This window comes from Pediculus humanus, genomic scaffold (genome assembly GCF_000006295.1).
Source record: "Pediculus humanus corporis 1103172108309 genomic scaffold, whole genome shotgun sequence".
In the NCBI taxonomy this organism is placed as follows: Eukaryota; Metazoa; Arthropoda; class Insecta; order Psocodea; family Pediculidae; genus Pediculus; species Pediculus humanus.
In genome coordinates, this window is record NW_002987878.1 from 109,022 (window position 1) to 135,179 (window position 26,158).

General features: G+C 32.3%; 3 protein-coding genes across 3 annotated transcripts; all 3 read left to right on the top strand.

Annotated features, from left to right (window-relative positions):
• Nucleotides 1-4,370: 4,370 nt before the first annotated feature.
• On the top strand, nt 4,371-7,850 carry Phum_PHUM580200 (uncharacterized protein; the record flags this gene model as incomplete). Its single annotated transcript, XM_002432254.1, has 2 exons — nt 4,371-7,031; nt 7,731-7,850. The coding sequence occupies 2 exons, from the start codon at nt 4,371-4,373 to the stop codon at nt 7,848-7,850; spliced, it is 2,781 nt and encodes a 926-aa protein (XP_002432299.1).
• Nucleotides 7,851-9,835: 1,985 nt separating this feature from the next.
• Nucleotides 9,836-11,793, top strand: Phum_PHUM580210 (uncharacterized protein; the record flags this gene model as incomplete). The annotated part of the gene is made up of 2 exons (XM_002432255.1): nt 9,836-11,215; nt 11,689-11,793. The coding sequence occupies 2 exons, from the start codon at nt 9,836-9,838 to the stop codon at nt 11,791-11,793; spliced, it is 1,485 nt and encodes a 494-aa protein (XP_002432300.1).
• Nucleotides 11,794-13,737: 1,944 nt separating this feature from the next.
• Phum_PHUM580220 (dual specificity protein kinase CLK2, putative) lies at nt 13,738-17,677 on the top strand (the record flags this gene model as incomplete). Its single annotated transcript, XM_002432256.1, has 8 exons — nt 13,738-13,927; nt 14,776-14,845; nt 15,139-15,252; nt 15,362-15,452; nt 16,650-16,820; nt 16,909-17,038; nt 17,132-17,382; nt 17,489-17,677. The coding sequence occupies 8 exons, from the start codon at nt 13,738-13,740 to the stop codon at nt 17,675-17,677; spliced, it is 1,206 nt and encodes a 401-aa protein (XP_002432301.1).
• Between the last annotated feature and the right edge of the window lie 8,481 nt (nt 17,678-26,158).

A 26,158-nucleotide genomic window follows, 5' to 3' on the forward strand; every position in this document is an offset into this window, starting at 1 on the left:
ATTTTAAATGATAACCAGTTTTTAATAAGTAGGTTAGATTAATATTATTATTATTATTACGAGTCAATGTATATTGTCTTCCTGTATTTTTGTTGTTGTTGTTGTTGTACCTCATTCGTTTCTTACTGTTTTCAGATGCCGCGTAATAAAAGACGAAATAGATCTAGAACTAGATCTAGATCTGAATCTTCAAGGGGTAGAGATCACAGAGACTATACTAGGTCTCGATCAAGATCATATTCATATGAAAGAGATAAAAAGAGAAAATTGGATTCCAATGTGTCTTACAATCACAGTTCATACAGGTACATTTTTAAATTTTATCAAGTGGGACCTTTTCATATAGGTTTTAAATCATCTGACCTAAATATGGCATGTTGTGGCACACTCGATACAAATTTATTTCTTTTATCATGTAAACACACACACATTCGCTTTGACTCTAGCAGACGAAATAATATTTATATTCTATTTATTTTTAACATTAAGTTGAGCATAATCGAATTCATTCAAATTGTGTTTTTTTTTTAAACACCATATCTGTAAATATTTTGTAGGGATAATTAAACTCCCATGTTAAAATTTGATAACACATTTCGAACTCAAAAATTTAACTGCTTTTCATCTTTTGCTTTATACAATATTGTAAATTATCAGTCATGAAATATCGAATCACTCATTTTGAAACTTTTTTGGCTTATAATCGAAAGAATCAAATCAAGATGGCGGCATAACTTTTATACACAACTCAGGTTTTGGTAGTAGTGGTGGTAGTAGCAGTAGTTATAAAAAGAAGAAGAAGGGGTATCACATGGATTGAGATTGTAATTTTTTAATGAATTCTTTAGTTAAATTTAATAAATGTCGAAGTGAGAATGTGTTTATCTCTCTCTCTCTCTCTCTTTCTCTCTCATCAATTCATTCGTAATAACAATTTTTATTGATTATTAAAATTTTTTTTTTTTTGTATTGTTTTTTTTTTAAAATTTTATTAATGCCCGTATCAGTTTGTTTTATTTATATTGAGTAAGTTAATTATTGAGTGAGTAATATCATTTGGGTTTGATTTTTAACCGCTTATGACAAAAAACATGACGTTCGATGATTGTGCGACACGATTTAATATAAATCTCTATATATAAAAAAAAAAAAAATAAATAAAAATGTCGTAAGGTTATCAAACAAGCAGAAAATTGTAAGGAAAAAAAAAAAAAAAAAAATTCTATAATAATATATTTTTCAGTTTGTGATTATTATTCGATGCCTTTCACACTAAAATTTTCTTTGTTGAATTTGACTGTAAATCCCGAAAGGTCTGCTGGCTGGTTTCTGGTTATAACCTGGTTTTTAATTAATTTTAATTTTAATTTAATTTTAATTTAATTGTAATTTAATTTTAATTTATTTTATTTTGGTCTCGGCTTGGAGTGATATTTGTGTTAAACAATCCGATGAATGCTCAATTTATTTATTTATTTATTTATTTACTTATTTACGGCTTTAACCGTTTTTTTTTTTTTACATTGTGTGTAGATCGTTGACCTTGAATAATAATAATAATAATATTAATTTTGTTTTTACTTGATTTTATTTTGTTTTTAAGTAGAAGAAGAAGGAGGAGGAGGAGGAGGAGGAGAAGGAGAAGAAAAAGAAAAATTAATAATGATAATACTATCAAAACTTGTTAAATCTCGTTTAACTCCACTTTCTCTCAGTATTATTATTATTATTATTATTATTATTATTATTATTATTATTATTTTTCTATCAAATTTTTAATGATGAAATTGGTTATATTGTTATTGTTGTTGTTGTTGACTTTATTAATTAATTTTTTTTTTTTTTTGCTGCTTTTTCTTCACAAAAGTTATATTTGTTTGTTTGTTTGTTTGTTTGTTTGTTGGGAAAAAAATCAAATTGAATTTTTTCTGTTTCCGGTTTCGACGAAAAGTAATGAACGAAATCAACGTTCGAGACAACACGAAAGGAACACAAGTGCCGAAAGAAGGTACAAGAGAAGTCACAGGCGTTCGCCTAATTCAAACAAAAGGAACCGGGATCGTTACAAAAGACATCATTCCACTCACACGTCTCACAGGCACCGGGACCGGGATCGGAAAAGGGAAAGGGATAGGGATGAAAGGGACGCGAACAAGGGACGTGAACAAGAGGATGGTGGTAGACGATCGTACACATCAAGAGACGTGAGTCCATTTTTCGATTTTTTTTATTATTATTATTATTTATTATTATCATCATCAACATTTTTTTTATTTTTTTATTTTAAATTCTTTTTTTTTTTTTTTTTTTTTTTTTTTTTTTAATAAGCGTAAATGTTTTGACCGAAAAAAAAAAAAAAAAAAAAAAAAAAAATTTTTTTCTTTTTCTTTCATTTTCTTTTTCATTTTTTTTTTGTTTTGTTTTGTTTTGTTCCTTCGTAATTAAAAAATGCTTTTTAGTCTTCTTTTGAAAATAGTATTGAAGAATCAATTAGCATTTTTTAATACGCATTTATTAATTACACACATATATATATATATATATACACGTTCGAAAAGGATTAGGTATAAAACTTGCTGCCATTTTGTTTCTTGTTGTTGTTAAATAAGTTTTAAATTTGTCGGTTTTTTGGGGGGGGGGCGCCACGATGAAAATGCGTCGAGAGGTTTCAATATTAATTTTGATAATGAATCGATTTTGATTTCGACGATCCAATCGGGGGGGGAGGGGGAACAATAAAAAGAAAAAGGGGGGGTATTTGTAAGGAAGTAAAAATTACCTTTTTGATGAAACGTCAGGGTTAAAAAAAAAAATTTTATATTATCATAAGCTAAGCTTGAAAATTGCAGAAAAGTTTGTTGTATTTAAAATTTTCGGTTTAAATTTAAAATATATCCCCCGGTTTAAATTTTTTTGGGGAGGTGGTTAGTTAATAGGGGGTTATAGTTATAAAAAAACGAGATTATCTTTTAATTTATTGCTCCTCCCCCCTCCCCTCCCTCCGATATTTAAACGAATTGTGAAAAAAATATATCTTTATAAATATTTATGGATTACGTAAATCACGAAGCATTTATTATAGGGGTGGTGGGGGTGGGGGAATTGGGGATGGGAATGGGAATGGGGGGCGGATTATAATTTATGAATTGTTTCATTTTAAAAGTTATATATAAAAAATTTATTGCAACGTGCGAAATTTTTGCTTTTTAAATTGTGGTTTGATCTCTTGTGTATGAAAATCGAATTGAACTTTGAACCCTTTGGTTGTTTATCGTAGACTTATTATTATTATTATTATTATTACGTGAAAACGAATATTTTCAACGAGGAAAATGTTAGTTAAAAAGCATTTTTTTTAAAAAAAAAAAGGAATATTTTTGTATAGAGGATAAATTGATAAAACAACAACAACAAAATCGATCGATTGATTGATTGATTGATTGATCGATCGATTTGTTTTATATCGTTTGCGGCTAAAGTTCAAAAATTGTGCATTAAAAAAAGAAAAAAGGAAAAAAGGGAAAGGAAAAAGTCTGTCGTATTCTCACGTTGAATGAAAATCGATTTTTTGTATTGAAATCAATCTCTTTACGTTTAATAGGATGAAAATTAAAGCGTAGTGAAAAAAATATTGTATTACGTAAATAAAGGCATATGTAAAATAATTTAGAGAGAGGGGGGGGAGGCAGAGAAAAGAGAGAGGGAAAACAAAGAACTTTTGAAAAGGCAAGGTGTGTGTTAATGACCTGAGAGGGGAGGTTAATAAAGAAAATAATCATTTTGGCGCGTATGTTCAAGAAAGAAAAAAGCACAAAAAAAAAGTAGGGATGCTGTTGTTGCTGCTGTTGCTGCTGCTGTTGTTGTTGTTGTTGTTGATTTTATGAAAAATTGTTAAACATTTATTTATCCGAATGACCCTATGAAATTTTTTTTTTTTTTTTTCAAACGCATTTTGATAACATACACGATTGTGGAGCTATTTGTGGGATCTAACATTGGCTATTTTTGTTGAAGCATCGTCGTCACAGTTTTTGGCTTGAGTTCATCTCAAATCTAATTTTTATAAACTTGAATTTTTTTTTTTTTTTTTTTTTCTTTATTTTTAATTTTTTTTTTTTTTTTCGTTATTTTTTTTTTTTTTTCTTTATTGTCGATCGAAAGTTGGACAATGGTTACACGGTTAAGTTTTATATTCGTGTAAAAAAAAAAATTGTATTATGTAAAAATTAATAATTTTTTTTTATCGAAAAGTTTTGTGTCGAGTGATTTACGTATACGCCGCGAAACCATGGATTTTTATTTTTTTGTTTCTTCTTCTTCTCAATAGTTCAATTGACGATGAATGATCGTTTGGTTTTTTTTTTTTTGATATGGATGAAATAGATTTTTCACGTGAGAAATCCGTGTTGTTGTCGTCGTCGTCGTCGTCGTCGTCGGACTCTAGTGAAAATTGCGAAGTTTGTGGAAGTTATCACACGCCGTTAAATAGTCCACCGAAGAGCGCGGAAGACGAGGGGATTTTTTTGACTCCGTTAAATGAATCCCCGGTGAAAGAACCTGAAAATCTCATCATGTACACGTCGCACGTTCGTTTAAAAAATTCAACGTCATCCCTGTCCGACATATCGTGTGATCATCATCTCATCCCGGATCAAAAAATCCAACATCCGAAACAAGACTCGTATTTTCTCCTACCTCCTCCTCATTCTTCTTCTTCTCGTAAAAGCACGAGTTCGAATAATAAACCATCGGAGTCTCTTCATTCTTCACCGATGAGAGGAAACGATGATTCGGAGGAACGTTATTCCGTTCAATTCGACGAGGGAAAAAATCCAGAGAAAATTCAAAGCAGCACCGTCAGAATTCAATTGTTTCCGAAGAAACCGACGGGGAATTCCCTAGAACCCTATCCGTACCTTCAATTGCATTCTTTTCGTCCGATCGGTGCAAGCGGAGACGACGGGACGGAATGTAAGGAAATATTCGATGCGGATGAAGAAGAAGAAGAAGAACGGGAGCAGGAAACGGAACACGTATTGAAAAAGTATACAAAGTCGCCGGAATTTTTACAACTCAAGGATACGGTCAACGCGGATGAAATCAACGATAAAGTAAACGAAGTCAAGAAAATGTTGCAATCTTATCCCCCTCCTGTCGTCGAACCCTCTCCCCTCAAAGACATTATAAACACGCCGAAAATGAAAAACTCTTTGGGAAACAATTCCGTGATGACGGATCGAAAACACGATCAACTAATGAATCAAACTAGGAAGCCGCTGTGTTATTCGAACGCTCTGTCAATTTCGACTCCGGAAAATCTATACGGAACCGTGAGGGAAACAGGGTCAAAGAGGAGCAAAGGGTCTTCCAATTTGTTTTCGCACCATCGGAAATCATCCTTGGACAGCTTGAGCACGGACACGGAAAATCGTAAAAATTCACTGGAAGAATTTTACAACAGGTACAAATGTCCATTTTTTAAAAATGACGAGGGTGGAAATTTCTACGTATCGAAAGCGTACATTTCTCCGGACAAAAATTTAATTGGGAAATTTTCCGTCGAAATCCCCGATGTCGTCGCGGATGATGATGATGAAAACGTTGGAAAATGGGAAAAAAACGCAAATGCGGCGGCGGAGAATTATAAAATGGAGGAAAGCGATTCGAGTAATAAAAATTTGAACGTAATTAACCCATCATCAAGTGATATCAAAGAAAAATCTTCGAGCTTGAAAAATTTGCTTAATTTTGATTCTGTGCCAATGAAAGATGTCAATTCAAGTGGGAAGTCATCGGAATCATCTTATGACCTTTCCAAGTTAAAAAAACCTTCTTCTCGCCTCGTCGATCTCTTGGAATATTGCAAGAAAAATCCAAAGGGTAAACCTTGTGTCGTCGTGAGTCCCTCAAAGCCGTTTTCTTATACCGCTTTATCACCCGAAGAAATAACTCCAGACAATTCTTTTAAAAATCTACCCGCGAATTTCGACAGACTTCACGATAGTCGGGATGATTTTAAAATCCCGTTATCGAGCGTTCCCTTCACTCCCGTCACGTCCAGGGAAAGAATGAAGAATTTCGGATGTTGCGTAAAGCAAAAAAAGGATTCGTCTTTTATGCCGTTGAAAAATGACATAGAATATGAAAACGAAGGAGGAGGAGGAGAAGAAGATGAAGATGGCGACAACGAAGACGTTTCCTGTAGTCAATCCGTTAAAAAAATATTCTCATCCGAACACAAGGGAAATTATTCATGGATGAAAAGTAAAGGAAAGGGAGGAGGAGGTGATAAAGAGGGTGGAAAAAGAAAAATGAAACAAGCCAAATCGTCATCGACGGATGATGAAAAAAACAAACAAAAAGTTTACAGATTGGATCAATCGTACTGCGACGTATTAAATCAATTACACGACGATATGCTTCTCAAGCAGAGGAGTAAAGGACCTAAAAAAGAAATTGGAAGGATGTGCAGGTCGGATCCTCCTCATGCGAACACGTCGAAGGACGGGATGAAATTCCCCGGAGGAGAGGAAACGAAAACAATTTTTTGTGATACTCGTAAAAATTCAGGAATAGAATCTTATTACGATTTCAACGTGAAATCAGAGCCTGACCCGTTCGCCGAGTACCTGGAATTCGAACGGGAACCGTATTCGAAGAGACCCGTCGTCGTCGCCACCGCCACCGCCGCCGCTGCCGCCCCCCCTAAGGAAAAGGGAAAACTCGAAAGAATGGAATCGTTTTACGACAATAAAATATCGAACGGTGGTGTCAAATTGGAAAGACTCGAATCCCTGTACGAAAATCACAATAAGAAAACGTCCAAATCCGAGGAAAAATTCTGCCCGGTCGAAAGTCATCCCGTAAAACCTGAAATCCTCCTCGGAGTGCCTTATTTTCCCGATCGGGAATTGGGAGAGGAAAAAAATAATTTACCCAAACCGCTCATGACGTATTTACCCTCCGAATGGTGGCCCGTGGTCGACGCACCTAAATCTGATTTGGCTTGGAATCAGAATCATACGTTCGAGGTAAGATTTTTTTTAATCGGAAAATCGAAAGGGAGAAGAACCAAGAAGAAAAACCTGAGGAAAAGAAAACTCCCCCACCCCCGTCCTTTTTAAATACGAAAAGCTCATCGGATAAATTCCCCCCCCTCTCTCTCTCGTATGAGTCGGTTGAAAAAAAAATATGGCGGAGTTGCTGTCAGGTTTAAAGCTTCATTTCCTCTGATTTCATACGGATTCATTTTGCGTTTGAAAAATGCATTTTCGAACTTTTTTCCTCCCCTCTTCTCCCCTCCCCCCTTTAAATTACATTGCAAAGGGGGAAAAAAATTTTTTTGTAAACATTAATTTAGGAGAAACAAACCGCCAATACGTCGTCGTCGTCGTCGCTGTTGTTGTTGTTGTTTTTCTTGCTTTTATTTATTTATACGATGAATAGAAGAAAAACTTTTTTAATGAGAGAGAGAGAGAGAGAAAAAGTCGTTGGTGGAAAATTTTTTTTATAAAATTCTATTTATAAAAATAAATATTTGGCGCACTTGAGAACTTTAAATACGTTTTGCGTTTTGTACGTATGAATGCGTGCGTGCATACGTGCTTAAAACTTTGTTTTTTTAAGCCTCATTTGGTTGTGAGATTCGAAGGATGATGTCTGGACGAAAACCTGTCGTCAGGTTGAGAAAAATCACCGGAGGGAATATTTGGGTCAATGTCGCCAAGTAGGAATCGGATTGCATAACGAAAAAAAATGGAAGAAAAGCATCTCCTTTAGCAGCAGACAGACTACGTACTTTGTTTCTTTTTTTGATTGATGATTCAAAACCGAAAGATGACTTTAAATAGATTGCCTGTTGTCGGTGTGTGTGTGTGTGTGTGTGCGATGGGGATAATGTCTGGATAAAAAGAAAAAAAAATGGACGATTTTCGTTTGTTTGTTTTTGTAAATCGTAACGCAATTATTTGTTGCCAAAAAATATAACAAAATAAAATAAAAAGTCTAAGAAAATTTTTGTGTGTATGGATATATATATATATATATATATATATAAATTGACGCAAGTTTATTTTTTGTTTTAACGACGTACGTCGACGTGGCTATAGATAGTAGCAAGAATTCGTAAATGGAGAACAATTTTTAAAAAAACGGCGGGAATATGAGTCATATTTAAATTAATATTTCGGAGTAACAACAACAACGGCAACAACAACACTTTTTCTATTAGAAATGATTAATGAATGAATAATTTTCGCTTTCCACGACGACCCCACTGCTACACTGCATGTGAGAGGAATGAAAGATGGAGGGAAGGAAGAGGAATGAAGGATGGAGGAGGAGGAGGAGGAGGAGGGGGGGTCGAAGAAGTGAAGGTTAAATTATAATTTAAAAAAAAACATTGCTCTTTCGATTTAATAATAATAATAATGTGACGTAGAAGTCGAGTCGGAGAGGAAGAAGGTTTTCCTTTCTGCGTTCCAGATCAATCCCGTGGGGGAAGTGGTGGGGGATAGGGGGAGGGATCGCGGAAAGGTTCGTGTTGAGCTGGTGTGGGTGTGGGTGTGGGTGTGCGCGCGTGCGTGCGTGCGGTTGATTCGAGTTTTGAATACATTTTTTTTGTTTTGTTTTTCGTCATTATTATTATTATTATTATTGTAGCGACAAAACGTTGTTGAAATGATTTTATTTTTATGTTTGTGGGTCGTGACCCCGTTTGTTGTTGTTTATCCGAATCTGATTTTTTCTGTTGCGGATGAGATTTAATAAATTCTTTCTTTCTTTCTTTCTTCCTTTCTTCTTCTCTCTCTCTCTTGGGTAAAATAATACGAAAAACAAAAAAAAAACAAAATTTTCATTCTGCTGTTGTTCGACTGTTTTCCTTCGAAGAGAGAGAGAGAGAGAGAGAGAAAAAAAATTTTTTTTGGGTTATTTTTAATATTCCCGATTTTCACGTTTGAATTTTTCCCTCTGCTGCTGTTGTTTTTTTAATTTTCGCTCTTTGGCTCACCTTCAGAATTTGTTGAATTGTACGAAATTGAAAAAAAAAAAATTCCGGTAAGGGGAAAAGAAAATGGCGGGGAGGGACGGTGGAGGGGGGGAAACCGTTCGCCATTTTGATTTTTCTTTAAAAACGAAAGAATAAATTAAAAAAAAAAAGCTGAAAGAAAAAAAAAGAGATTTAACAAGACGACAGCTCATTTCTTGTTGATAATATTTATTTTTAGTTTTTAAAATCAACAGCGGGAGAAGGTGATATTATTATTGGTCGTTATTTCGTCAGTCTAACGGACGTCGGTTAACATTAATAATTTTACGAAAGCTTAGCCGAGCCAGATTTTTCTCTGGTTTTTTCGCTTCTTTTCGCTGTAGAATTTTTTGTTATTATTATTATTGGTTTAAAAAATGAATGAAATTGTTGGTGGATTGTCGCGAGTTGTTGTGACTTTTTTTTTTTTTTTTGTTTTTATTACCTGCGTGAATGGAAAATGAGAATAAAATGAAGAAGAAAAAAGAAAGAAAAAAATTGGCCTAGTTTGCTGTTGGAAATTTTGCCAATATCTGAAAATGTTTTGGCCTTGGTAGTAGCAGCAGCAGCAGCAGCAGCTTTTCTCTGATTTTTTTTTTTTTTTTTTTTTTTTTTTTTGTCAGTTGAAAAACGTCGTCGTCGCAGTCGAGTGATGTGTTGGTGCGATTATTATAATTATTATTATTATCATTTTTTTTTTTTGTTTTTTCCTGTTGGGAAAACTGCGTGCGTACGTATCACACACATATATTTTACGTTGTTTATTATAATTTTTGACAAAGTTATTTGAAATTCACACATCGAGAAATGGATGTTCCGTCGTCGAGGAGGAGGTACGCTCGTTCGAGCACTCACACCGCAATCGCACAATATCTGACTGATTCCTGCTCGAGTTTATTGCACAAATTGACGACGAGAGTCAGGGGTCCCTCGCAAGTCGTCGAATCGAATAATCCGCAGAAAAATCGTAGTTATTTCGATATATATTCGGATGTGAGATCGAGATTTAATAACTCCGCCTACGATCACCAAACCAAACAATTCGACAAAAAACAGCAGCAACAGCAACAGCATCAGGAGCAGGAACACGGCAAAACGGAAGCGGGAAAAGATTCCAAGAGAGATTGGCCGGATGTTTTGAAAAATTCTTACGGAGTCGTCAAAAGCAATTCGGAAAAATTTTTAAATTTGAAAAGTGGGATAAACGAAGAGTCTGTCAAACGGAGAATAGAAGAAGTGAATAGGGAAACGGAAAATTGTGGGAATTTCAGTCGAACGTGTAAAATATATCCGAAAGAGAGTAAAAATGTTAAAAAAGACGACGAACGGGTTCGTCCTCCGGAAAGGGTTGGGAATAAATTGAAAGAAGAGGAAGAGTCGACGACGACGACGACGACGTCGTCGTCGTCGACTCTGTTGAATTCTTTAGGAAGCACGAGAATGAGATTAGAAGATAAATATTCTGACGTTTTAAATAAAATGGTTAGAAAGAGACAAGATGTGAATAGTAAAGTGGTGGGGGTGCAATACCCGACGGAGAGGAAATACGAATTGGCAAAAAGTTGCACGACAGCAAGCGTTTTGCTGTGCGAAAAAGCTTATCCGTTTGTTGCGACGCCCCGGGTCGCGGCAGGAGCAGCAGCACCCAGAGATAAAACTCCGTTCCGTGTCGGCGAAGACCCATCATTATCATCATCATCATCGTCGTCGTGTAGATCTCGACGTCACAGGAGTTACAAGGACGAATTAATGCCGGCTTATCGAAAGTCGGGACCCCTTTGCACGACGGACGGAAGTAAATCATCTCTGAACGTTTCTAGTAGTAGGCCTTATTTGAAAATATGCTCAATTGACATTGATAAAAAAATTGATGACAAGTTTGATGATGATGATGAGGGAAAATCCGTGGAGGAAAAGAAGTGCGAAGATGGAGGAGGAGGAGAAGGAGGAGAAAGCGTCGCGGATAAGGTCGCGACGGAAAGAGAAGTCAGGAGAAAAGAAATACAAAATTTAATTAATAAATACTCCATGTTGGACGAGGCTTACAATAGACTGAGCGGTGGAAAAATGAAAAAAAGCAAAGGAAAAGACGTGTCAACAAAGCAGACGACATCTGCGATGACCTCCAAATCACGACAACAACAACAACAACAACAGAGCAATTTGATTTGCGATAAAGTGCCAGGCGTGAGTAGGTGGTGTGTGGTTTGCGCACTGAACAAATTTTTTTTTTTTTTTATAACAAAAATAAAACGAAAACGAAACAAAAAACAAAAAAAAAAAGAAAGAAAGAAAAAGAAACGCAGCCGCCATTTTGGAAGCCACGCATTTTTTTCGGAACGTTATTTTTGCATTGGGTTTTTTATTTTAAAATGTGAGTAGTAAAAACTACGTCGTCATTTTCGACTCACGTGACACATGTTAATTACGTTATTTATATATTAAAGGCCCCCCACCGGGGGGTTCCCCGATTGTGGTTCCCTCTTTAACAAGCAAAGATTTTTCGTTAAAAGTGAAATTAATTTTTTTTTTTTTCTCATTTATTTATATTTATGCGCTCAGCTGATTTGTTCTTCTCATCGTTAAATCCTGCCGCCGCCACTGCCACCGCCACCGTCATCGCCGTCTGACAAAAATAAATCTTTTTTTTGTTTTTCCAGTTTCTCTTCTTTTCTCTTCTCCCTGCTCTTCGTGGTGGCCATGGCTGGCAAGCTTTCTTTTTTTCAAAACTTGTTCTCACAACTCGAAACGGAGAAATTCGTTAATTATTTCCCTTTAAGGAAAATGTTTTTTGCCTTTCCCCCCCCCACTTTTCTTCCCCTCAAGGGAAAGTATTGATGACCCGAAGAAGTTGGGGGAGGTGAGGAAGAGAGGGAAGGGGGGGAGAGGTGTAAAGGAAGGTCGTTGATCTCATTAATAACGAAATTTATCAGATGAGCTTTTCTTTACGTTGTCTCTTCTTTGACCTTGAAAGGTTTCCCGTTTGTTTTCCCCCCTCCCCCTTTCTCCCGTTTCCCCCGTTTTCCCTATCATTTTGCATAAGGTAAGATTGATGATTCGGGCGAGTTTTTTAAATTTTATAATAATAATAATAATAATATCATCGTTATCCTCTTGTTGTTAGGTTCGACCGTTGGATTTTTTAAAAATTTTAATTAATGGAAAATGATTGATTGATTGATTGATTATTAATTGATTATTAATTAATTTCCGTGACGTACAATACAGGTTTCAACATGTGAAAACAAAATGCGTACAAAAAGAAAGAAAAGAAAAAAGAAAATGAAAATGAAATTTTGACGGGAATTTTTTTGTTGTTGATTTGTTTGTTTGTTTGTTTGTTTGTTTTGCTTGCTTTCGACACGACGAAACCTGTATGATTGTCACGTGACTTTTTTTTCTCGTTTTTTTTTTTGTTTTTGTTTTTTTTTTTTTTGCAATTTGCAGAGGGTGAGGGAAGGGAGGGGGAGGGCTTTTATATAAAAATTTTGCCAATTGTTTTGGGTTTTTTTTTTTTTTTTTTTTTTTTTTTTTTTTTTAACAAAGAAATTTTGCTGTTGTTAATGCTGTTGCTGTTGTTTCGATCGTTCGATTTGTTTTCTCATCACTCACGTTCGCGATTATTAATAATTTTTGTTATTTTCTGGCGAACGAATGATTTTTTTCGATTTTTCTCGGGTGGGAGCGGGGAGCGGGGAGCGGAGGGGAGAATAAAGAAGGAATTATTTATGGGAGTCAGGTGACCGTGTATATTCATAACGGTTAATCATTTTTTCATTTTTATTATTATTATTATTATTTTGACGGGCAAAAATTTTTTTCTTTATTTTTTTTTTTTTTTTTAGAGAATTCGTATAAATATTTGCTATATTTATTTTGCCAATTGCAAATAAAATTTTTTCAAATATTGAGGGAGGGGGGGGGGAGGAAAAGAAAAAACGTTGGCAATCTTTTTATATATATTTTTTTATTAAAAAAAAAAAAAATTCACATTTTGTTATATTGGATGATGATGATGTTTTAAAATTCAATTAAATTTTTACATAAGAGAGAATATAAAATTTAAAATAATGATAATGATAATAATAAATGAAACCTCTCTCAACGCATTTTTTAAAAAGTCGTTGGCAAACAATTTTTTTTTTTTTTTTTTAATATTTGGCATTAACTCAACCCCGAGTTAATTTTTTTTTAAATAAAATAAAATAAAATAAAAAAACATTGATTCAAAATGGCAGCAAGGAAAAGGTGAGTCCAAGGAACAAAATGTGATATTCCCGGAGTGTGTCCAACGAAACTTTTTTTTTTTTTTTTTTTTTATATATATAAACTCGAGTTTCATTGGTCACACTCTTATAAATTTTTATTTAAATATCTCTCGCTTCTCGGGTGAATATGTGAGTTGTTAGTTGTTTGTTGTGATGGCAAAACAATTTGCCTTTTCCCCTCTTTGTCTATGATTGTTGGGTCGCTCCTTGACACACATTTGGCGATCGTCGGCCGATGCGAATCCTGCCTCTTGGTGGAATTGACTGACGTTGCTGCCGTTCGTACAATGTTCCGTACCTATCGCTGACGTCTTCTTTCTAATCGTCACCGTCACCGACGTTGCGTCTCTCGTCGTCGTCGTCGTCGTCGTCGTCGTCACCGTCGTCATCAACATCGTCATTCCCGTCACCGAAACGTTCGTCTTTCGTCGACAATGATCAATGATTTCCCCGTGGCGTTCAAACGTGACCGGTGCCCGATGTGTTCCTGTGACGTCTTCCTTGTCGTTCTCCAATGGCGAATGGCGTTATCCTCGACAGACCTCGAGAGAGCGGGAACGAGAGCCCACCATCGAAGACGACGAAGACGGACACCTCATTTACAGAATTGGAGATGTTCTCACAAACAAGTGTTCGTGAATAATAAAATATCTTTCAATTTAACACACACATACACACACATAGTCCGTTGCTCTTCTCTCTCTCTCTCTCTCTCTCTCTCCATCTCGAGGCTTTCCCGTTTAGATATCTAAGCCTCGAGTGTTTTTTACATATGATAGGTTTTATTACCCCATACAAATGAATAATAAATTATTTAAATAAAAGAAAGAAAGGAAAGGAAAATAAATAAATAAATTTTATATAACTTATCAGAGACCGAAGTTAGGCCCCATAAATATATTATATTTGCATGATAAGGCCTTGATTGAATATGTATATGAATATATATATATATACATATTTTACAATTAGACCTACTAATTATTATACATATATATTTTATATATATATTTTATACGTAAAACTTATATTTACCTAATATTTTTTTATTTTTATATACGTATATTTATATTAATTAAACAGAGAATTTTATTTATTTATTTATTTATTATAATAATAATTATTATTATTATCGTAGGAAAGCTGTGCGAAGCGATCAGGGAGACGACGAATGATTTTACCGGGAGAAAAAAAAAATTTCACCCCTCCCCTCTTTCTCTTTCCGCCCCTTCCCCCCCGACTCTTTTTAATTACGAACAAGGAGGTCCGCCGAAAAAATATTTTTGGGGAGAGTTTACATTTTTCTCTCTCTCTCTCTTTCTCTCTTGTTTTCTCCATTTTCTGTCTCCTTTCCTTCGAAGTCGTTGGGTGAATGTGTGAAATGTGTGATGGATTTTTCGAGTTCGTCTCCGTTTTGATCGAACTTGGCACAGCCTGAAAGCATAAATTATAATTTTTTTTCAATTGTTAATATTACAGGGAAAATCGTGGCTTCGTTGGGCGAGGGAACTTTTGGAAAAGTACTTCAAGTCAAGGATGTCGATAATCCGTGAGTAATCCAAAAAAAAAAAAAAAAAAAAAATTATAATATTTTTCATTCGCGATCAATTTTTTATTGTGTGTACACACAAAAATCAAAAGCGTTGTTGCCAAATTAGAGGGGGTTCACACGGGTATTTTTGTCGCCGGTTCGTGTACGACGTCACTCATCCCCCCAAACCCATTCTTAACCGCATCCCACAGTTCGCTCGTTCGAAACGAACATTCAAATTTTAACGGTTGCGTTACGTGTAACGGTTTTCTAATTTTCTAACTCTTTTGTTTTTGTTTGTTTGTTTTCAGCGATAACGTGATCGCGCTTAAAGTAATTAGAAATGTTGGAAAATACAGAGAAGCGGCCAAATTGGAAATAAATGCTTTACAAAAAATAGCGGAAAAGGATCCCGATGGGAAATAGTGAGTAAATGAATGATTTCGATTTTCATCTTTTCTTTTCTCGTGTTTCTTTGGAAAATTTTTGTTAATTTTTCCTTTTCTTTTTTTTTTTTTTTTTTTTTCTTTTCAGTTTAACTGTTAAAATGTTATGTTATTTCGATTTGAGTGGTCACGTGTGTATAGGATTTGAAATGTTGGGTCTTAGCGTTTTTGATTTTTTGGTAAGTTACATATATATATACATCTATTATTGGGTTGGCAAAAAGGTAATTACGAATTTTTCAGGAAACTAAGAACGCGCGATTTATTAATTATGCCAAATTATTCACAATCTATTATAATATGTCAATTGTTATTATTAATGACCTTGAGACATTTTTCGGGTAGCATCATCATCCCATGTTTCATAAAACTCTTTAGTTTTAGGAGCAAAAAACTGGTCCAATTCAGTTTTGACAACCTCATTGTCGTTTTGGAACAAATGATACTCACTTTGAGCTAGGTAGGGACTATAAGAGGAGGGTGAGGCAAAACATTCCAGCCTAGCTCCAGTGGCTAAAGATGGGGAGGGCCTGGCCTCCATTATCGTGGTGAAAGACAATTCCTTTGCTGTTGGCTAGTTCCGGTCGTTTTTCTTGGATGGTATCATTTAAGTTTGTCAATTGTTCAATTTAAACCTCTGAATTTATGGTCTGTTTTCGTGGCAGCAACAGCTCAAAGTAGACTATCCCTTTGTAATCCCACTATTGTCATAGACAACCCACTTTTCATCTCCGGTTACCATTCTTTCAAAAAAGGGTCATTCGCGTCATTGCGTTTAACAAGCATATCGCAAAGACCAAGTTGTCTTACGCTCCCCAAAGTATCAAGCTTCTTATGGCACCCAAGACGCCGGAGATGGTTTTTGGCGCACGTATGTGACACATCTAGCTTCTTTGCAATGTCCTTTGTCAAACTATACCGATCATAATCAATGAGGGTCTTCATCGACCTCCAATGGACGCCCGGAGTGCGGGCTCCTCTTTTATCAAAGGAAAATCTCCAGAACGGACACTGACACTGTCGTTCTATTAGGGCTTCATCCCCCTACACGGCCGGCCCACAACTTTTTATTGGCTCGTGAAGCATCAACACCCTTTCAAAAAGAAAATGTGGAGGAAATGCTCGCTCGCTCGCTTTGGCTCCCCATTGGCTTTAACCGTCTTTTGCTCGCGTACTATTTACTAAGATGTCAATGAAATTTCGGTACTGAATGTACTCGAACGTACTCAAAAACATGGACAAACTATCTGTTGGTGGGAAAATCCGCAGTTACTGTTACTGGCCAACCCAAAATTCTGAAAGACTAGTTTATGTTTATGTTTATGTTTGAATGTAATAATTTCATTTTGTTTTATTTTATCTATATGTACGTACAGAAAGACAACAATTATCAACCGTATCCGTTAGAACATGTGAGACATATCACTTATCAGTTATGTTATGCAGTGAAATTTCTTCACGATAATAAATTAACACACACAGATCTCAAACCCGAGAACATATTGTTTGTAGATTCCAGCTATGAAACCATATACAATGCTAAAAAGGTAAGTTTCAAATTGTTGCGTTTGTCGGAGTTTGTTTGTTTGTTCATTACAATAATTGATGAATAATGATAATGATTAAAATTTTCAGAAAAGAGAAGTCAAAAGGGTGAAACGTTCGGATGTTAGATTAATAGATTTTGGTAGTGCGACATTTGATCACGAACACCACAGTACAATAGTATCAACAAGACATTATAGAGCTCCCGAAGTCATTTTAGGTGAGTGAAAATTAGAAAAGTGAATCGTGATGATGAAGTACACCATCGATTTCATCTCTCTGTCTCTCTCTCTCTCTCTTTCTCTCTTTGCAGAATTAGGATGGTCTCAACCGTGTGACGTTTGGTCAATCGGATGCATCATGTTCGAATTGTATTTGGGTATAACGTTGTTTCAAACTCACGACAACAGAGAGCATCTCGCTATGATGGAAAGAATACTAGGTACCGTACCCTACAGAATGGCTAGAAAAACCAAAACGAAATATTTTTACCACGGAAAATTGGATTGGGACGATAAGAGTTGCGCGGGGAGATACGTTAGAGAAAATTGTAAACCCCTTCACGTGAGTTTTCCTCTGTTTTTTTCGAAAGGATGTGCGAGGAGGATGTGCTTTGTCGACAAACAAACAAACAAACAAACGGATTTGATTGTTTATTTATTTATTGCAGAGGTATCAGGCAGCCGACGACGAAGAACACGCACAATTATTCGATTTGATGCAGAGAATGTTAGAATACGATCCGAGTCAGAGAATATGTTTGGGCGATGCTCTCAGGCATCCGTTTTTCGACAAAATTCCACCGCATCAAAGGCTCAGCGAAGACGACCGCGAAAGGAGCCATTCTTTATCTCGGTGAAGCCAACCTCTTACTCGAAGGAAATTCTCTCTAGCTTAGGGGGGAAACAGTACAGACGACTTCCAACTCATAATACTAAGTTGTTTTTTTCATTTTTCATTTAAAAAAAAAAAAACAAAAACAAAATTAAATGAAAATTTAAAATATTGATTTGTAATTATCTCTCTCTCTATCTCTCTCCCTCTCTCTCTCTCTCTCTCTCTCTCTCTCTCTCTCTCTCTCTCTCTCTCTCTCTCTCTCTCTCTCTCTCTCTCTCTCTCTCTCTCTCTCTCTCTCTCTCTCTCTCTCTCTCTCTCTCTCTCTCTCTCTCTCTCTCTCTCTCTCTCTCTCTCTCTCTCTTTCCCTCTCTCTCTCTCTCTCTTTCTCTCTTTCTCTTTCTCTCTCCCCCTGTCTCTATCTTTCTCTCTCTCCCTGTCTCTCTCCCTGTCTCTCTCTCTTTCTCTCTCTCTCTTCTTTCATTTTCCCTTTATTTTCCTTTAAATCCCTCTGTCTTTGTCCTTCCTTTCTTTTCAATTCAGTTTAAGATAATTTTGAGTTGTTGGTCAGACACACACACACAAACACATTGATTATTATTATTATTATTATTATTATTATTATTATTATTATTTACACTATAGATAGATAGATAGATTTAATAATTGATTAAAAATGAATACGTCAAAAAATTATTTTTTTTTTTTTTTTATTGGTTGTTGCTGTTGCTGTTGTTGCGGTTGTTGTTGTTGTTGTATAAACTTTTTATATTAATTCGTACATGTAATAATAATAATTATTATTATTAATATTATGTATGAAGTGACGTCACGAAAAAAAAAAATTATTATTATTTTTTTTTAATCAATTTGATTTTGATTTTGCAGGTGGAGAAAAAAATTTATACCCTACGATCATTACCTGTCCGTCCATGGTAAAAAGTCACTTTTCAAGTATTACTCAGCTAAATCCGAGAAGATTTGTTGATGATCCTTTTCCATCTATCTCTCTCTATCTCTCTCTCTCTCTCACTCGCTCCTTTTTTTTTTTTTTTTTATTCCTTTTTTTTTTCCTCCTTTTTTTCCTTTCTAATTATTAATTATATTTGGCGGAGAAAATTTAAAAGAAAAAATTTTATTTTTCCGGTGGGGGGGGGCGTGTTCAAGTAATAATAATAATAATAATAAATAAATAAATAAAAAGAGTTTTTAAATATTACCGCAGGATAGTTCGAACGATGGATAAGGGAGGGCGTGACGGTTTGTTTATTGTCTTAATCGATACATCGATCGATGTATCGAACAGTCGGTCTGCTTTATTAGCTTCGTGTAGTACGTTTTGTTGAGTGGAGGGGAGGGAAGGAAGGGGAAAAGGAGGGGAAGGTGAGGAATAATAAAATAAAATTTTTTTTTTTTAACGTACGATTTCAAAATGCTTTCAAGTATAAATTATTAATAATAATAATGATGATGATAATGATAATTTCACATATTTTATTCCGTTTTTTTTTCCTTTTCCTTTTTTTTTTTTTTTTTTTTTTTTTCTGTGTCTCCACGTTTTTGTTGTAACCGTTAATTTAAATTTCAAAGGAGGAAATAATAATAATGATGATAATAATAATAAATTTTATTATCGATTATATCGATCGATATGAACAAACCTTTTTGTTTTATTGATGAGAATTTCCTTCGAGTAATTAATAAAATTATTTTCATAAGTTAAACATGAAAATTTTTTTTTTTTTTTTTGCTTTATATTCTTCTCCCTACGTTTTCATCAATGATTTGGTTTTGATTTAAAATGTAATAATAATAATAATAATGATGATGATGATGATGATGTGGGTATTGCCAGTCGTCGAACGAATTTTTTTTTTTTTTTTAAATTATTATTATTATTATTATTATTATAATAAATTAAAAGTGAATAAATTTTTTATTTTTTATTTTGATTTGTTTTTTTTTTTTTTTTTTTGAATTGTGAAGTTGTGCGAACGAGAGCGAGGGAGATGATCATATTGAGATTGATTATGTTATTATTTTGGTAAAAATTGTTTAATTATCATTTATAAATAAATAAATGCATAAAATTTAACAAAAAAAAAGAAAATGATTAAGTAAAAGTAAAAAAAAACAAAACAAAACAAAATGTCAATTTATTTTTTAAATAAATTTTATTAATTTAACGATTTTTATTTATCATTTTATTTTATTTTATATTCCTACCCTTTTCCTTCCTTATCGAACGTTATTTCATTCATTTTTATAAATTTTTTTAAAAAATTTTTTTTATTTTCCATAAATTTATTAATTTTTTTAAAAAATAACGAACCGCGACGTTCCGGAACGAAATTTTAAAAATTTTACGTTGACGCATGATTGTTAAACATGAGCGTTTCGAGCGCCGCTCAGCGGTGAAAATAACTACTATTATTATTACGTAATAATTTTAAAATTTATTTTTTTGCAAGGATCAAATCTTTACAAAATGGAAATTTATTTTAATTGCTTTTTTTTATAATGATTATTTTAATACAAAGGTAAATGAAATCAATAAAACTTTAAGTATTTTTTTTTTTTTTACGACGAACGTGATGATTATAAATATTATGATTCAAATTAACGCCATTAAATGATTCGATTCGAAAGAGTTAATTAATATTCGTCCGCCATTTTGAATACGTTTGTAACGAATAAAATTCCAACAAAATCCTGAAAAAAAATGTAAATGGCAAATGAAGAAGAAACGAACGATTTTATTATTTGTTAATTTATAAACAAATGGTTTGTAATGTTCGATATTTCCTAAATAAAACATGTTTTTCTGAATTTCAGAAGGAGGAAAAATTCATATAAGAATCTAACATATACATATATGTAGTTCAACTGTGTGAATAAAGTCAAATGGGATTAAGGATAAAATTATGTTTTTATACAACTTCAATTCTTATCACACATACTTTAAAACATCAAAAGGAAATGAATAAACAGAAAACGAACCTGAAAAAGGCACAACGAATGAAAATAACACATGTAGGAGTAACATATCATGGATTCTCATTTGACTGAACAGTAATGAAAATGATTACATAAAAAAAAACTCCTGATATGTTTTTTGTTTAATCATTTTAATCTCTATAATATAAATATGCCTGCATGGTAAGGATGCTTGATAATAATAATAATAATTGTAAAATTAAGCATAATTAGTTTTAATGACAATATGAATGTCAAAATGATTTTATTTTTTTTATTTAAATCAAAATTATCAAGTAAATCATATTTGTGTGTGTTATTGGTTGAAATAATTTAGCATGACCATTGTCAATAACTATTAATAAACTCAAACATGAATATTATTTATGTTTTCAGAATTGTGAACACACATTATTAAAAAAAAAAAGAAAGAAGCTTTTATACACACAAGTTAAGTGGAAGTTAAAAAAAAGAACAAATAAAAAATCTTTCTTGGGTAAGATTAAAAAATTTTTTTATAATAATGCTGATAAGAAAAATGTACAGAAAAAGCTTTTTTTATTTTAATTATGCAAACGTTTGATAATAGAGAAAAGAGAAAAAAAAAGCAATTACGACAGAAATTCTCCCATTGCATCAATCGTTAAGAAAAAACAAAAAAAAAATTGTGTGTGTGTGTGTCATTCATTATTTTAAAAAGATAAAAAAAAATAAAAAAAATTTATGATTTTTAGAGGGCGGTGTGAGACCTTGTGGAAAATCCAAAGTTATTTCAAATCCAGGATATTGAAAAATAATAATTAAATAGTAAAACAAAAACAGGAATTTTTATTCATAACGAAAAAAAAAAGTGTTTTTAAAAAGAAATAGGGATATGATGATGATGTTGTCGTTGTTGTTGTTATGCAACGTCAGGAAAAACAATAACTTTTTATCAGGTTCACTTTCTTAACAATTTACAATAACAAAGAAATCTTCATTAGCTAGGTCACGGTAACCATTTTGTTTTTTTTTTTTTTTTTTTTTTTGATTTTAACTCGTATATATATATAAGATTGACTTTCCCAAAATAAAGTCAGACAATTTTCCAGTGTTGTTTAAAAAAAAACTATTGGAATTTCACAAAAAACAAACGAACAAACGAACAATTCAAAAATGAATCGATTTGCTGTTGTTACCATTTTATTCGTCGCCATTTTGAATTTTTATTCAATTAACGTGAGTATAAAAAATTTTTTAATTTTGTTATTTTATTTTAATTTGGGATGTTATTAAAAAAAATGAAAAATATTCGTTTGATTACGAAAAAAAAAAGTATTAACGACAGGACGAAATGTAAAAGCAGAAGAAAATTATTATTTTTTTGAAATGACTACGTGAGTCAATGAAGGAGCAACGAGTAACGTTTTTTTCTGAAACAAATTTAAATTTAAATTTGGAATTGAAAATTTTAAAAATTGAACAACGGTTAAATAATTAAAAAAATTTATGAGGATTCGAGTAGTATGTATTTCCGTTTCCGGTTTGCAAAAAAAATGAAAATACAAAAAACTTTTTCTTCTTTTGTTTTTTTTAATAGCGTGACATATTGTTTATTAAACAAATGTTTTTTGATTTATTTGTTAAGAAAGATTTTTTTTTATTTTATTGTTTTAATTATTATTATTATTATTATTATTATTAGGTCGATGGAGAACGTATGAAATTGAATAGATTAAAAAATTTAAGGTTTGGAAATTTAGATTTTTTATGTCATCTTTTCTGCGGCGAGGATACGACTTTTGAATTGAGAAACGTTCATTTAAACATTCATCGCATGCGTCCAAGATTATTTTGCGAATTCTGTCCTCAAGCTAGTGAGTTTCTTTGTAAAAATTTTTTCAGAAAAGGAAGCATATTAATAGGAAATGAATTACGACGGTTTTTTATTTATTTTAGACAAAACTACAACGCCTTCGCAACCCTCGGATTGTACCACTACCCCAACTCAATGCGGAAATCAAACCACCACTACCCCGACTACTACCGTATCTGACTCTACTAAAGTTACTACACCTGAACCAATAACTTCTACTACTGCATCCGGTACGACTTCAAATGGTGATTCATCGACTACACAAGCTACTACAACCACTGTAGCTCCAACTACAACTGCAGCTCCAACGACCACCTCGGCACCGGCATCTACCGCAGCTCCAACTTCAACTGCAGCACCAGGATCAAGTGCAGCTCCAACGACTACTTCTGCACCAGCATCTACCGCAGAACCAACTTCGACTGTAGCACCAGGATCAACTCCAGCTTCAACTTCAACTGCAGCTCCTGGATCTACCGCAGAACCAGGTTCAACTCCAGCTTCAACTTCAACTGCTGCACCAGCATCGACTGCAGCACCTTCAACAACTGCAGCACCAGCAAGTTAATCAAAAAAGGGAGCAAAAAAAAAAGAAACTCCAAAGATTTAGATGTCTTAGTTAAGAAAAAACCAAACATTTTTTTTTTTTTTTTTTTATATTTTCACGTAACAGTATTTTAAAATGTATTATTATTATTATTATTAAATAAATTAAACGTACGATAAGTAAAAAAAATTATTATTTATTTTCCTGATTTATTCACACACACACCGAAAAGATTTTTATTCGTAAAAAAAAAAGTTTGAAAAATTCGAGAAAATTCGAGGTCACGACCGGATATATAATTCACACAAAACTAATTTTTACAATTTTCCTCGACTGTAAAATAATTTTTCAATTTTTCAATTTTTTTTTTTTTTTTTTTTATTAACATACAATGTTAAATCAATTATTTAATATCCCCACAACAACAACAACAACAACCACAACAACATTATTATTATTATTTTTTTAACGGTTAAACGAACTTTAATACGTATTAAATTTAATTATAGTCACGTGATTTAATTTATTAATATAATATATTTTAAATCAATCTCTACTCTTTTTTTTCCCCTCCTTTTCCTCCTTTAATAATGAACTTAAAAAAATAAGTTTAAAAAAAATTCAAAATGGCTGACAAAAATAATATAAATAATTAGAAGAAAGAAAGAAAGAAAAAAAACCAGAATCATTAAATAAAATGAACATAATTAATATATATATATATAAAATGATAAAGTAGTAGTGAAAAAAAAAACTCAGGTGCGTGTGTATGTGCGTGAGTGCGTGAGTGCGTTTAAAAAAAAAAAAATCAAAACGTTTAAACGGGTAGGTAAGTTAATCATTAAATTATTTTTTCCTCCTATAAATAAAAATAATTTATTATAGTAATAATAATTATTATTTAACATCGTTCTCCATTTTGTTTTTTTTTTTTTTCACGAGAGAGTTTTTTTTACGTAATTGATTTTTTTTTTTTTTTTTGTTTTATCTGAAACAAAACAAAAAAATTAAAAAAATTAAAAAAAAAAAAAATTTGCCGGAGGTTAAAACGTGTAGATTTTTGATGATGATGATGATGATGATGATGATTTTTGAAATCCAGTTTACCATGTTGAAAATGTTTAAAACGTGTAATCATCATTTAATTCAAACACCCAAATGTTTTAGTTTTTTGTAGTAGTAGTAGTAGTAGTAGCAACAAACAACTAGTTTTAATCCTTTTTAGGTTTTATTTTTCACGCCACGACCTGTTATTATTAATTAATAAAAAAAAAAAATTTTGGATTCATTTTCAAAAAAAAAAAAAAATGACGACTAAGAATCAAACGTATTTTTCTTTCTTTTTCCTCTCTTTTTAATGAATTAACCGAAAGAATTATTATATTCTTATAATTTTGAATCTTATTTTATTAATAATCTAATTAAAATTCCATAAATCACTCACTAATTGTTAAAAAAAATTATTAATAAAAGGGAGATTTGGGGGTAAAACGAAAATGTAAACAAAACTTGTGAAATTTTTTAACGTGTCATTAGTTATTAAATTGACACGTTCGACGGTTTGATTTGATTGATTGATCGAAAACGAATAATGGAGTCGCGTATGTAAATGAAACATTTCAAAAAAAAAAAGAAAATGCCGTATCGTGTAAATATTATTTGATAAAAGAAACAAAAAATAAAAAATAACAAATTAATCTTATTTGTGTGTGTGTGTGTGTTTTGTTTTATATTCTCGCGATAGTGTAATATAAACTATTATTTAAAGGATTAGACTAAACAATTAAGTATTAAATTACAATACGTTCATTTCCAACGGTTAAAATTTTTTTTTTTTTTTTTTGAAGACAATGCAAAAATTTTTCTCTCTTTTAACATAACGTTTAAAATATTTTATCAAAGGATTTTTTTTTTTTTTTATTTCGAATCGATAAGAACCGGGTTGTTTTTTGCTTGATCCGCACTTTTTTGTATAAATTTTTTTTTTTTTTTTTTCAAAATTTCGCATCCGACATTTTGAATTTTTCAGTGTTCGAGACGCCATCGTGTGAGTAAAACCTTTCCTCGTGAGTTTTTTTTTCTTTTTAACGTTAAAAATATAATTATGGAATCGTTTTATTATTAATAATAATTACGTATTTATTCGTGTTTTAAACATAAATAGTTAATAATATTATGAGTTTTTTATAAAATTAATTGAAAAACATTTTTTCCAGTTTGTTTACTGTCGTGTGACGTCATAAATCAACCGCCATTAACATAAAATTTATTAATTGAAATTGAAATAATTATTTTCGAATGATTTCCTACGAGTAAAAAAGGTACGAAGAAAACAGTTTAAAAAGGATATAATAAGTTTAAAAAAAAACACGAAACGATTTAAACGTTAAGGAAAAAAAGGGAGAAGAAAAACTTCAACAAAAAAAAATTAAATAATTTATATTAGGCAACATGCCATTAATATAAAGAAAGAAAAAGAAAAAAAAAGAAAAAAAAAATGTTGTGAGTGTGATGAGAGGAGGACCTTTGTAGAATTTATTTATTTGGATGGTCAGTTTACCTGGGCTATTCAACGTAAACGTATCAACAAACTGGTTTCCTTTTTTTTTTTTATTTATTTTATTTTATTTTATTTTTAATTATTCTTCCACGCCGGTTAACATACATAACTGGATTCAATTGTTTTGGATAAAAATAATATTTAAAGTGTAAGTTTTGACATTTTAATACATAATTTGTTCTAGTGTGTGTGGTTTAAACAAAAAAAAATATATTTTGTTTATAATTGTTAAAAACAAATCATTTGTCAGATTCGGTTTTGTTTAAAAGAAGAAGGGTAAAAAAAAAGAGTGTAAAATTTTAATTATTTTATTATACGGGAACAACAACAACAACAACAACAACATATTATGTTATTTAAAGAAAGAAAAAAAAAATTATTATTAAAATTTATACCCTAAAGGTATAATAATTATTTATTAATAACAACGTTTTACAATTCATCAGTCTCTTAGTCATGATTTATTAACCCTTTTTTTTTTTTTTTTATTTAAAATAATTATTTATACTTTTATTATGTATCCGTCGGCCGCGAGTAGTAGCAATTCAATTTTAATAATAAAAAAAAA